The 13,801-nt window shown below is 41.8% G+C and overlaps 1 protein-coding gene across 3 annotated transcripts in view; it reads left to right on the top strand.

The window, feature by feature from the left end:
- Nucleotides 1-13,801, top strand: part of STAG1 (STAG1 cohesin complex component) — a 168,337-nt gene that overhangs the window by 108,580 nt on the left and 45,956 nt on the right. For all 3 annotated transcript variants that reach the window (XM_066326193.1, XM_066326191.1, XM_066326192.1), the window contains 2 exons: nucleotides 4,823-4,946; nucleotides 9,868-9,966. In XM_066326193.1, coding sequence (XP_066182290.1) covers nucleotides 4,823-4,946; nucleotides 9,868-9,966 — 223 coding nt within the window. The remainder of the gene's footprint in view (nucleotides 1-4,822; nucleotides 4,947-9,867; nucleotides 9,967-13,801) is intronic.

The following is a 13,801-nucleotide window of genomic DNA, read 5'->3' as shown; positions in this document are numbered from 1 at the left end:
GAGAAGATGCATCTGTCTCCTTCCAAGCTGTCCCTTTGCCTGCTACAGAGTAAATAAGATTATAGTGACAAGTTACATGGGAATTCCACTGTGGGAAACAAGACATGGCAAAAAGGGAGAAGGAGTTACTGGATGGCAGTTCAGTGAGGAAGCACAAACCAGTCAGCACAGGGAAATAAAAGCTAAGCCAAACCAGAGAAAAATCCTTCTCCCTGCACCCTAAATATGTTATCCTAAGGAGGCAAAATGTACTTCTTAAGTGACAAGGAAATGCATTATGGTTTTAGGTATGTTTGAAAAAACAAACAGAATTTACTGGTGTCGCTTACAGGCATTAAAAAAAAAGAAGGCAGAAAGTTACATCATTTAATTTGAGTTTGACCTTTCTGTGAAGTTTAAAAGCACACACTGCTCCCTTCCCTGCAGAGCTGAGCCTCATACTTCAGACAGACAAAGGTGTTGGGACAGGAACTCTGAGAAACACTGGGGTCAGAGATACATAAAGCTACATCTCATAATCCACGTCTTGCCTCAAACAATAAATTCCTTGGTCTGGCAAGAGCACTGGATAATCAGCCTAGTAACAGGCTATTGGAATAGATATTTAAATAGCCACTATGCACAGAAGCATTTAGGAATGGGAGTGCTGTGTGTCAGCCCCTCTCATGAGTGGGATATGCAGTGAGCATTCACCAGAACTTTTGGAAGTTAGCTCTGAACTCTTGTTTTTCTTACCCTTTTATGGGATCCTAATTCAGCTCCAGAGATGAAAGTAGTAGAAAAAATAAGTAGAAAATACTTTTTTGTCCAGTTCTCATAATAATTACATTCTAAAAATGTTTCTAAACTGACAGGCAGCCCAAGAGATGGGCCCAGTTCTAAGTTACAGTGGTGTGGTCCTGTGCAGCTGCTCCATTTCCTGTCCCTTGGGTGGGAGTTTGAGCTTCTATCCCACAGAAGGCCTAAGGCAGTGAGTCACCCTTGATTCTGAATTTGTTAAAAAGTTTTCCTATAGACTAACTCTCGGCCCAACTCATTGACTGAAATGTCTGTATTTTTCTGTTTATACTGATTTGCCTGTTGAGTGATACCACTGTCTTCTGATGGTTGTCTGCAGTTGTGGCTGTCTCAGAACAAGGTGTGAGAAGCACCATCTCCAGTGGTTAGATTGGGCCAGCAGGTGCAGTGAGAGTAGTCAGGCTCCTTCAAGAGCGTCCAAGAAGCCTTGAAGCAGTTCCTGCTTTGCTGGTTGTCTCCAGACCATGCCTTGGTCTGACTCAGCTCAGGCAGAGCTGTAGGTTGTGAGCATCCAGGGCACTGCACATCAGGCAGGTTTGCTTAGAGGGCTTTCGGTTTAGTCATGATTGACCTCACGAGTTTGTGGTTAAACAGACTGAAAGAACCCGTGAGCTGGAGCTGAGGTGGACAACAACTCCAGCAACCCTGAGGAGCACACTCCTCTCTCTGCACCTGACATTTCCCAAATATCCATCACAGACTCTGTGGCTCAGGTCCTGAATACTTCTGGCCTTAATCACAATTCTTGTGTGTACTTTGGCATGAAAGGCAAACTGTAGTGGCAATTGGAGTGGCACTGGTAAAATCTGTTTCCTGGCACTGCTATGGTTTCTCCTAAGGTTTATGGGCCTGCCTTGTCAAGCCAAAATTTCAAAAGGAAATGCAGAATTTCTTACCTGAACCCCTTTTGTAAAATCTTTTCAGAAGTGGCATCATGGAGGATCTCTTTACCCAGAGTAGGAACTTAGGCTGTGAATTGTGGTGCGAATATTTTCCTCTTGTAGACCTTGCTTTGCAGATTGTGCAAATCTTCATGTCTGAGATCTGTAGATGCCACGTTAGTTTTCATCTCTGTGCTGGACTAGATTCTACTTCTTTCTAGAAACATTTGGCAAGTAATACAAGCTTACATCACTAGTTAATAATTATGGTAGTTAATAATGCATTCATTATTCCAAAAACACTTCCAGTGCAGGTATAATTAGTATTTATATGTTCTTGTGTCACCCAGAAATAATGTGTATTTTCAAAAAGCTAAACAATTCATAGTGACTCTGACCAGAAGCTAAAATGTATTTAACTGTATAAAAATTAGAAGAAAAGAACTGCAGTCTAATGACAAGCAATTACCACATCGATAGCAAAGGTACAAAGGTTTTTTGTCTGTTTTGTGTTTGATACAGCATTGTATGGACATGGAGTCTGTGGTAGTGATTCCTGCAGGAACTCAAATTATTCTGTTTAGGGACAGTTACCTGGAAGGTGATGTGGAGTGGGAAGTGGCGTCTCTCAAGTTCCCAGGCCTCTCCAGCAGCTGGAGTGTTTGCTGGTCTCACATGCCTTATCCATGATTCTGTCTCATTTTCAATTATACTGGAAATGTTAAATTCCTATTATACTAAATCTCGTAATCAGCTGAGTGGCCTTTTTTTTTTTAATTAGCAGCTTGGAGTGAGTGTCCATAGTACTGAGGGATCCCTGAGAAGACTTTTGAATCAAGGAGCAGTTTTTCACTGTCTGCCTAGGGAAGTTTGAATGCACTCTTAAAGAAAACATGATTTTTCCTGCTCTTTGGCTGGCTGTGCTGCATGATTAAATAGTTGTTGACATTTAGGTTCTTTTTGGGATTGCCATTAAATCCTTCCAAAATCCTTTACAGTTAGTAAATTTACAAGGTGGTGAAATAACCTACTTGGATGTGAGGACCCAGGCTGTCATCCCCTCGTAAGAATGTCATCCTCATTACTTTGTGTTGCTGCAGATGTGGCTCCCCATCTTTTCCCGATTTATATTTGGTACTCTGTTAGGTTTTTCTGTAAGTCTTGCATTCTTCCAACGATATTTTGCTTTTAAAATAATTTAAAAGTAACTCCATGCAAGAGAATTGCTAATCCAGTTCAGTGTGAAGCAATGTACAATTAAACACACACATGCATATATACATACATATATATATATATATAGTTTTTTAAGTAACAGTTTTAACTAAAACTTGTCTTGATTATGGCTGCCTTTCCCCTAAGGAATGCAGTTTTTAACCCTTGAGTGTGATATTTAGCACACTGGTCCTTATGCTACTTACTTAAACCTGTTTGAGAAATCCCTGGTAGGAGCGGCTTGTTTGATCCCTGCCCTGCTCCTAATGCAGCTTGTCTCCCTTGTGGATTGCCCCTGACCTTAGTTCTGAGGCTACAGAGGCTTCAGGGAGTTGGGCGGACCAGATTTCCTGATGCTGTTGGGAAGCTGTTAGAATTAATGTTTCTTACAGGCAAAGAGAGACAATGGCAGTGGTTTGGTGGCACTCACACAGGTGGCCCTCTCCTGTTATTGTACTAAATGCATTACGTGTTGATGCTTTTCTGCTGTTCCAGCAGTGCAGTTTCCTCCCTGCAAGTTGAAAATGCTGAGACTTGCCTGGAGAAGTCCCCCCAGCCATGTGTGATGCTGGGCTTGGTTCCTGGTCCCTGTGGGAGCCCTGGGTCCCAGCTCAGGGTCTGGAAGGGCAGGGACAGGACAAAAGCATTGGATCAGCTGGGCCAGCCTGCAGGGGAGGAGTACATAGTATGGAGTCACCAGGGGTTTGCTGCACTGAATTAGGGCTAGGAACCTGTCTTGACCAGAAGAGTGAGTGCATTTTATTTATATTTTGTAAAATTGCTGACTTTCAGAAAAACTTTCTCGTTTTTGCAATTATTCTCTTGCTTGAAGCTTGGAATTTTTCTTTTCTTCCCGTAAATTAAATTTCATTTTGGAGCTCCATTGGTCTGATTTAGAAATAAATTGATGTTTATTACTTTTCCAAAAAGATTTTTTTTTTATAAAAATACAAAACAAGGATCTCAATTACAAGCAGGTCCAGTGTTTGCAAAGCATCAGACATTCCCTTCTTCTGTGCAGTGACTCTTTGTGTTCTTGTATTACAGCTGAAATTTGGAGCTGTGAGGCAGTGCCAGCTGGAGTGGCACAAGTGATTTCTCATGGTAACAGATGTCCCAGAGATGGAATTACTGAAGGGACAGATGGCCCCCATCCCTTTTCCCGTTGTTTCATTATTAGTAAAGATGCCATGCTCCTTGTCAGGCAGGCAGGAAAGTGCCAATCAGATGGAAAGCGTTTCCATCCTGATCTCCTTAAACGACCTCTCCAGTTTCCTGCCACCTCTCCTCACTAAGCAGATGATAAGTCTGACTGTGATATGTCTTTGCTTCTTCCATGACTCTCCACAGTCAGAACGTAGGATAAAATTAAGAAAATTGGAAGAAACCAATGCTAAAGTGCAAAATTCTCATGGATTTTGTTGTAAGGGTGTTCATGGGGGGTATGAAATGAGATCTCTTTGTGTAGCAAGTTCTATTGTGCTCGTCTGGCAGGTGCCTTTGGCTCAACCAAATAGCTTCTCTCACCTTGCAATGGTTCTGCACCTCGGGCTGGAGACAGGGCTGCAAAACAAATGTCGGTGATGCTATTTCAGAAATGATTGCCCAAAGGAGGTTTGTAGCTTAGGTTCATAATACTCTTTGAAAAGAGAGAGATTAAAGATGGAATAGTAGACTAAGAAGCAGACTAGGGTGAGAATTTCTTTACATAGAGGAAATGTAGGAGCATATATAAACACTGAAATTTTTAGTGAGTACAAGGATATAGAGGAACAGGAAGTCAATGAGATGGCAGTAAGAACAGTGACAGCCTCACGTAGTGAGGTTCATGACAAGTAAAGCAAAATATTGTAGCTATGGCAAGGGGAACGAGAAGTATATGTGTCTGTAATCTGGCTAATCCTTATTCTTTTCTTTTTCCGTATTAGTGATGCTATTGCTGAGATTAGAGCTGTCTGTATTGAAGAAATTGGTGTCTGGATGAAAATGTACAGTGATGCCTTCCTGAATGATAGTTATTTAAAGTATGTTGGTTGGACACTACATGACAGGGTGAGTATTGTGTATTCCCACACACAGCAGAGTGGTCTGGAGGCAGCTGCTGCTGTTCTGCTGCCCAGCACAGCATCAGCCTTGGCTTACAAAGAGATTGTTCTGTTTTCTCACCTGGTATCTTTCAGTCAGGTCACTTCCAGATATTGGCTTAAATTAGGAGGCAGTACTCCCAGTCTGCTTAGTCCCTGTGCTTTTCATGTGTTCAGTCTCTGAAGTATCTTGATGTGAATCCTTCCATGGGACTTTTCTGTTGATTACAAGAGAAAGAGAAGTCTCCTCAGAGCACCCCTGAGAGCCTCTGTGTCTGAAGCAGAGTGGAAAAGGGATTTCCAGGTGTCATACATTTACATTGCCCAAAGGTTAGAGGAGAAAAGGAGACCTCTGGGTCCTCAATAGACACCACTGGTTCCACAACCAGTGGAGTTCTCATCAGTTCACTTTCCCTTCCTTGAAGAATCTTTTCAAGGTTCTCTTTAGCTTTTACTTCAGAAAACTATTGAAACACCAGATGGAAGGAAAAGTTTTTCTGTCAGCACAGTTCGTAGTACTGATGGTAACCACCCAGCTCCTGCAGCAAGAGGAGCCCATTCTGGGTGCTGACAGAGGACTTTGCACTTCTGGCTGGGGGGTTTTGTACACCAGGCAGCAGTGGGACTGGCTGTGCTCCCACTCCCACCAAAACCACTGGAATCACTTGTTTTACTCTAAACTCCATTGCTAACACTATCCAAGGAATACAAAGAAGACTTACAGTGCTGTTGAAATGCTCATCCAATTCCAGCGTCTTGATTCAGACTATTCTCCTTTTCTAGGAGCACTGCTGGAAAAAATTGTAAATCTGCAAGTTCATTCTAATGATTTGCATAGCTGATAGATAACAGCCGATTCTTTAAAAGTATTACTCTCTTCAAAACTTCAAACATCATCCTAATATATGGGTTCTGACCCAGTCACTCCTATGCTGAATTCTTTGTTATGCAGATATTGGCTTTCACTAGTGATAGAAGTCAGCTGCTGGTGCTGGTACTTTTAACTGCAGCTGCCAGGAGTCTGCATCTTGCCTTCATTTGGATGAGGAGTTCACTTGTTAAGAGTATTCTCTGGACATGGGATTTCTTTCCAAGCCTGTAGTTCTCAAACTTTTCCTTTACAAATTTTCCCCAGACTTTTACATTAGATTTCATTGAACAAAACTTGATCAGGAGGAAGATCCTGCTCACTGCTCCTGTCAGCCATGACCACTGTCTGCCCCAGAGCCACTGCAATGTGTCTCAGTGAATGCTGGACATGGAAACACAACTGTGGCAGTGCCTGGAGGGACAGAGTTGCTGCTCTCTGTCCCCTGGTGACATTACTGTGTCTCACAAGCTGCCACGCTGCAGGAGAAGACATTGTTCAAGTTAGCAAATCAGTGGTGGTGGGGGTCAGCTCAGGTTGGAGGATCAGGATTTAAGGTGTGTGGAGGGCTTTGTTTTACTAGGACTTGTAATTTAAATAAATTATCCCTTGAATAATGTCACTGGATTTTTGGGAGAACATTTTAAACTTTGTAGAACATTTCCACAAAGTAGCACCTCCAGAATATAGTGGTGTTGCACTTCACAGCTCTCAGCTCCCTCCGAGTGTCTTTGAAGTCCGTCCATTTCTCACATCACTCCCTTTACCCATCTGTGGAATCTCACACTCTCATCTGTCACATCCAGCAATTTCTCATGTCATGTGCAGTATTTTCTCACATCCTCTTCAGATAGTTTAACCTCAGGCCAGGGTCTAGTGATCTGCCTGCAGCCTTAACACTTATTTATACCTCAGCTTTTTAAAAATTAATGTGTTCTTTCATATCAGAGAAATTTTGAATTACAGTGTTAGGGCAAAAAACTGGACCATTTGGACCAGACACAGCAAAATTCTATCAGACTGCTCTCCTGCCTCTGCTTTGTAAGATTTTTTTTTTGCAAGCCACAGAAGTGCCTTGGGGTTCTAAGTCTTTAAATCACTAATGTTTAATGTCCCAGTCCACCGGATAGGTGGTGGGGTTTTATTGATGTTGTGGATGTTTCATCTACAGAGTGAGACAGACTGTAGGCAGAATGGGGAAGATCTAGGACAGGTGTCAAAGGATGAAAAGGGAGAGAATGGAGAGAAAGAGACATTTTGGGAGGCACAGAAAGGATGGTGGAGGGGCAATAGGAATAATATATTGGAAAAAGATGGAGTAAGAGCCAACTGAAAATGCAAAGCCTCCAGACGTACAAGATCCCTTAACAGCATGGTTTTCATTGGCACTGCCTGAAAAAGCTGCCAGCTGGTAACCAAGTTTCTTGATTTTGCTTTGCTTTGATCAGGAGATGATTTTTGCATACTTGGTATTTAAAAAATGAAGGCTGAGGCAATAGCCATAAGCTGTTTCCACTTCACATGAAGAGCAGTCACCCCAAAATTATTAACTTCTCTGGAAATTTGCTGCTGCAAATAGGAGACAACAGTGTAGGAGATTCCTGAGGAGTTTCACCTCCTTCAGAAGACATAGAAATTAAACCACAGGGAGGAACAGTTCTTACACTTCTTTGTAGTAGCTCCAACCTAGTCTTTCAGAGGTAGAATACAGAAGTTTCGTTTTCTGTTTTGGAAAATGCTTATATTTTGTATGTTAATCATGTCTCCTAGATTTCAAACAAATGTCTAATAGGGATTTTTGGTTTTTTATAGATTCTCATTTGAACGTGGCTTTCAAGTTTGACCTTCATTTGCTTTTAAGCATCCTTTTTATTCCCGTGTATCTGGGAGCATAAAATAAAAGTGTATAAACTATTATATAATTGCATTTAAAAACCCTCTTGAAAATAAAAGTGTTAAATTAGACTGTTCAGTCCTAATTTTCACCTATGTCATTGATGCGTGGAACTGTTTTGAAACCATAATTGTCTCTAGACGTACCTGTAGAGTCATGGTTCTTTAAACCAGTTCCTAACACATAAGAAAGTGCTTTTTCCTTCTTTGCATTCCTCTTACTTTGTTTATTGTCTGTTTCTGTAGAAAGGATGAGTCCAGGGTCCTCTGGAACAGATGTTCCTCTTGTGCTTGACCTCTTAATTTATTAATGAATTAAATAGTTAAATAAGTTCATCTCTTAGTTGACTAAGTCTCTTGATGGCCTTCCTGTCCATCCCTGTTCACAGCTTTTACACTGGTGTAAGTTTCTTAAAAATCATCCTAACTTGAGCATTCCCACCCAATTACTTCCTTGCTAGAAGGTGTTGGGGTGTTCAAAGCTCCTTTGTGCTGCATGGTTCTCACATTTACAAGAACCATCTCGTGTGTGGCGTGTTGAGGGTCTGTGGCACTAACTGCTCCTCTAGTCTGGACTGGAGTGCATCCACATGCACTTTCACTCTGCCCCTCTTTGCTTCCTGTCCAGCTCACTGCCCTTTCGGCTTCCCAAGGTGTTCCTGCCACACATCTCCACTGACTTTGTTTTAGAACCTTCTTACCAGGACAGGCAAGCTGATGTGCAGGAGCTCTTCCCTCTCCAAAGAGGTGAATGCCATCCTTGACCAACAGTTTAAAAAACAGACTCAGAGTCCTCCTTCATCATTCTTCTGCCAAAGGGGCAGTCATTTCCATTCCTGTGTCTCCTGGTCCTGCTCCCAGCCAGAGGGAGGAGGTGTAACATAACCTTTCTCTTCCTCACCTGCTCCTGCAGTCCATTCTCCTCAGATCTGGTCCAGGAGACAGTGGCAGGGCGTGTAAAGGCCCATAAAAGGAACCCATGCTTGGTGTGGTTCCTGCCTGCCTGGATCCATTTGCTGGCTTAAGCTTTACAGAGAGCCCAGTACAGGGCCTGGGCTGAGCTCTGGGACCATCAATCCATGGAGTTTGGGGAAGTCTCCAAGGGCTTTTGGCTCAAACAATCTGAGCTTGTTCTGCACAGGTCTCGGGTCCCATTGTGGGTGAGTTTTACATTTGGCTGTCAGCTCACAGGTGGGACAGGCTCCAGTGCAGCTGTAACTAAAGCTACTGCCTTACTGTGCCTTACAGTGTTCTTACAGGCCAGAACTAACCCAGTCCTGATCCTCTGGGGCTCTGTAGGCTGAGGCCATCAGAGGCTCATATCCTGTGAGTGCTGATGACTCCAGACATCCTGGGCATTATGAGCATCACACAACAGAGGAGACACTGTTTCTGATACTGCCACACAGGTGCTGTTAAACAAGAATGTCAAGCAGCATTTCTCTGGGCTTTTTTAGCAGCTGATCACATCCACAGCTCAGACACAGGGACACAAGCCACCCTTCTTCATTGGGCTGTGGCTCAGATGTGTTGTTCCTGTGGCAGCAGCCTGCTCCCCGCTGGACAATCTCTCACACCTTTCACATCCTTCAGCCTTTGCTGTCCTGTTGTGAGAGATGGGATGTAAAACCTTTGGGGATAACAAAGGCAATGTGTCCCTGCCCTCGGAGCTGGTTGAGTTGCTGAGCCCATGCACAGTCATTTTGAGCCCCTGTGCACTGATTGTGACATGAGCTGTCAGTCATGAGGTGCCTGTGGGCTCCCTCCTGCAGACAGACAGCCACACTGCCTGCACCAACCACCTGGAGATCCTACATCTTTATCTTGGATTTACTTGCTACATTCTTTATCTTTCATAAAGTCACTTTCATAGAGTCACTTGAAAGAGAAGCACTAACAGACATATACGTGATGGCACATTAATTCTTTTTGTATGCAAATAGGAAGAAATTTAACATTGTAGGTGACTGCATGTGGGTTTTGGTTTTCAGCTAAATTGCAAATTGGCTTTGGTCATTTGCATAAAATTTTAAATGTACATTAAACAAATTATAGTATTATGTTTTTTAATATTCATGTGCATTTGGTTAAAGTATTCTGACAGCTAATCTTGGTGTTTTTTATTTAGCAAGGTGAAGTGAGATTGAAGTGTTTGAAAGCTCTTCAGAGTCTGTATACCAACAGAGAGTTGTTTCCCAAACTGGAGCTGTTCACTAATAGATTCAAGGTAAGAGGAAAATACAGTTTTTGGATGGACAGAAAGTAAAAGTGTCACAGTCCTGTTGTGGTCTTTGAATCATGTCTATTAAGAATAAACTCTTTAGTTTGTGACAAGGCTTGTAACTGCATTACTAAAACTGTGTTACTGAATGCTGAAATTAAGCCAAATCCATTTCACAGGGTTTATCTTGGAAGATTTGTCAGACTTAACCAGGATGATTATTTGTCTGTATGTATTATTTATAGCTTACATATTGTCCTTATTCAATCTGCCTGTACTTATTTAATTTTAAATTTATTGAATTTAAAGGATGTGTACTTACACAATCTAAAATATAGCTGAACGTAGCAGCCTGTAATGAAAGATTGTTTGTTGCACAGCTTTCTTTAGCTCAGTATGTGCTTGTGTTTGGACCGAGAGTCACTTGGATGTGCACCACAGTCCACACAGTGAACTGGCCTTGCTGCAGAACAGGAGTTCACATTGTGCTTCCAAACCCCATGAGCTGGATTGGCCCTACAGGAGAGAAGTGCTGGGAGGATATTTCATAGGGTTTTTATCAGCACAAACTGTTTGCATAACATCTGGATAAGAATGGGGCTCTTAATTCACTTTGTGGTTTGATGCTTTGTTGTACAAATGAACTGCGGGGAGAGATGGGTGTGGAAACCAAAGGTGTCCCTGCTCTTGTTTGGGTGCCTGCTGAGGAGTGTTCATACACTGCCACCAAGTCAGCTGCTACCTCTCCCCATGGCTTTTGTGTTCTGCAGAACACACTACTGTTGGAAAGGCTACCCCCAAGGAAAAACTCATTTATCTCACTTAAATCTTCATTAGAATGCTGATGAAAATATTTGTTTAGTAAAGAAACAGAGCTGACTGGTTTATTTTAATTTAAATCATTATTATAATGCTGATAAAAAATTCTGTTTAGAAAAGTGGAGATGTAAATATTTATAAATGCTGTGCACAAAACTTTAACTTCTCCCTGTAGATCTGTAGATTTTATGCTGCTTCACTGGTTTTCTCTCTTTCAAAATTGACTCCTCCAGTTTCATCTAGAAAGAAAAAAAAAAAAAAAAATCAACTTTTTATCACATTCACTTGTGATACAGAAAAAAGATCGTTAATCTGCAGTAAAGCCTAGACATTAAGGAAAGCCTTTTTCCAAAATGATAATTATATGATAGAGCAGACTCTTAATTGATAGTCTCCTTTATTTAAGAAAACAATCTTAAAGGGCAGATTAAATAAATATCTGTCAGAAATTAACTAAGTATAGTTGACTAAAGTAGGAGACAAAACTGGATCATTTTGTTAGATCATTTAAGAGCCTGTGTTATTCTAATTTTATGAAGCCAGTTTTTGGGACTATTGGAGTTAAGACAAATTTTCCTGTCATAGGGGAGTACTTGGCAAACAGGTTCAGACCTCAAACTTCTTCTCTAATGCCTCCATAAGTCTGGTTTCCTTTATCTTCACAGGACAACCAGAAAAATGGACCCTCCAACTCTTCTGCTTTTCCTGTTCCTTCTGTGCAGACTTAGATTTGTTTATATTTGCTGCTCCTGTAATTCCATTTATTTTTAAATATAAAAGAGAACTCTTGTGGGCTTTTATCACTTCTCTTTACTAGAAAATGTGCTGGATGCTTCTTTGTCAGGATTCCATAATTTGTAAGGGAAAGGACTGCTTTGAGGCTGAACCTCTCCCATGCACCCACAAAACTTTCAGGACAGTTGGAGGCAGTTTGGGCAATAGTTAGTCTGTAATGTACTCCAGAAAAATACAGGGACATGAAACCTCTAGATACATCCTGCTTTTCACAGCACAGACAATTCTCTTAAAGGAAGCTAAGTTAGCCTGTGCATTGCTGCTTGGCTTGGGATGGCACAAAGAATTTTAATTTCTGTCAAAGAGGTTCAGAGGGGCAGGAGCCTTGTTAGGAATTCATCTTTCTTTTGTCCCATAAAAGCTGCTTTTACTACAGAAATCTGTATCTTTATGGAATAAAGAAGAGGGGAAAGGTGTGCTTAAAGTCTCTATGAGCCTAGAGAACAGATTTGTTTAACATAATGATTAATCACTTTCAGTTTCTGCCACATCAAGAGAACAAAAAGCTGGCATGGCCCAAATGCCTGCACTTGGATTTACAGCTGTGCTGTCAGGGATGTGGCCTTTGGCACCAGGATGGAGTGAAATTCCAAGTTAATGCTTTTTGAATCTCTGATACATTAGCTAAAAGTCTTGCTGCCACAGACTCTACCATCACCTCTTTGAAAAATAATTGACCTAACTGCCATTTTCAGTTCCATGGCTGCTTATTTATATTTCTTCATCAGAATTTAATCGACCTGCACAGTTCAGCTGGTGTTCAGTTCAATCCATTCAAACTGAGAGAAATCTCTCTAGAGGTCTTCTAGCTGTTCAAAGAATAAATTACTTTAATCCAGAGTGCCTTGTGCTGGGGTGTTAATATTTTGCCATCTTCCAGAGAGCTGTGACAAGGATGTAATCCTGTCCCTTTTTCAAAGAAAAATGCCTGTTCTTTGCAGCAATTGTGTTTCTAAGAGTAAGTGATATGCTGGAAAATAAGCTTAGTCCATCAAAACAAAAAATTTTCTATCAAAGAGAAGACTTTTGTTTTCCATCAAGGAGTCCTGTCCAATACAGACATTAACTGACCCCATATGGAAAAGCTGTGAATTAACTCCTCTGCAGCCAGTTCCAGAGTCCCTCATCCCTCATCCTGTGCTGTCTCCACGGCCTGAGAGCAGAAGGAGAGATTGGCTCTTCAGTCTGCCTTGTTCACAGCCTAATACAGGATGGAAAACTGATCTTCAGGGGCACTGAGAATTACTATTTCAGCTTAAAAATCCTGGCCTGTGCCCTGTTCTGCTGCCGTACAGGGAATCTCTGTAGAGGCAGGTTGAGCAGATGGGGGTTGGAACTTCCTCAGCCACAGAAGTTACACCTCCAGGGGCATTGGGGCCTGGCTGGCAGGTGCCACCACGCAGAGGTGCTGGCCCCAGGGCAAAAATTACACATCTTTGCTATTTATTTTAAGCCTGATATTTTTGGGGAAAATTGAGAGAACAGTCTTTTAGGATAAGGAAACCTTCTCACATCAATTGGTTTCAAAGTCCCAAAAGACTCCAGCTTCAGAGGGTACCCCCTGCTTTCTGGACAGGAGAGGATCCCCTCCCTTCCAGGCTTTTTTCAGAGATGCAGAAGGAGTTTTACGCCTGTGTGCTCACTCATGTGCAGCTAGTTCCCTCTCTGAGGTATTCTGGGGTGTAAGATAAACTCTGAGGGAAAACATGAAATTCCACTGAGACATTTAAGATCAGCATCTCTGGCTGTTCTTTCTCTTAGTGCTGTAATTGCTGTTCCTTGGCCAGCACCTTAGGAAAAATTGACAGCAGTTTTGTCTTGTTCATAACAGAGTGTCCTGTGCAGAAAGTTGTTTCTTTGGGTCCCTTCATGGACTTCTCACAGTCTGTAAAGCTGTTTATATCTACATGAAATGTATCAAATTCCCCAGGAACTTAAGAGTGATTGATAGTCAGTCACAGTGACAAAAAATGTCTTTGCAAACCTGGTTTTGTTGGGAAGTAACACCTGAGACAGCCACAATGCCTTTTTTTAGTACTGATCTGAAATTTCTGGATCAAAATAAACATCAGGTGCTTGATGATCCCCTTCTGCCCTTAAATGCATGGAGTAGTAGAGAAGAAAGGTGAAAACCTTTATTTTGCCCTGGTTTGCTTTGGTGACTTTCACTGTTGTTGCCTTACACTTCCTTTGTTTCTTTTCCAGTCCCTGATTTCTGTTTTTTCAT

Source organism: Sylvia atricapilla, chromosome 10, assembly GCF_009819655.1.
Source record: "Sylvia atricapilla isolate bSylAtr1 chromosome 10, bSylAtr1.pri, whole genome shotgun sequence".
NCBI lineage: Eukaryota > Metazoa > Chordata > Aves > Passeriformes > Sylviidae > Sylvia > Sylvia atricapilla.
Note: the sequence above shows the minus strand (reverse complement) of the source record. Positions and strands in the feature narration are given on the sequence as shown.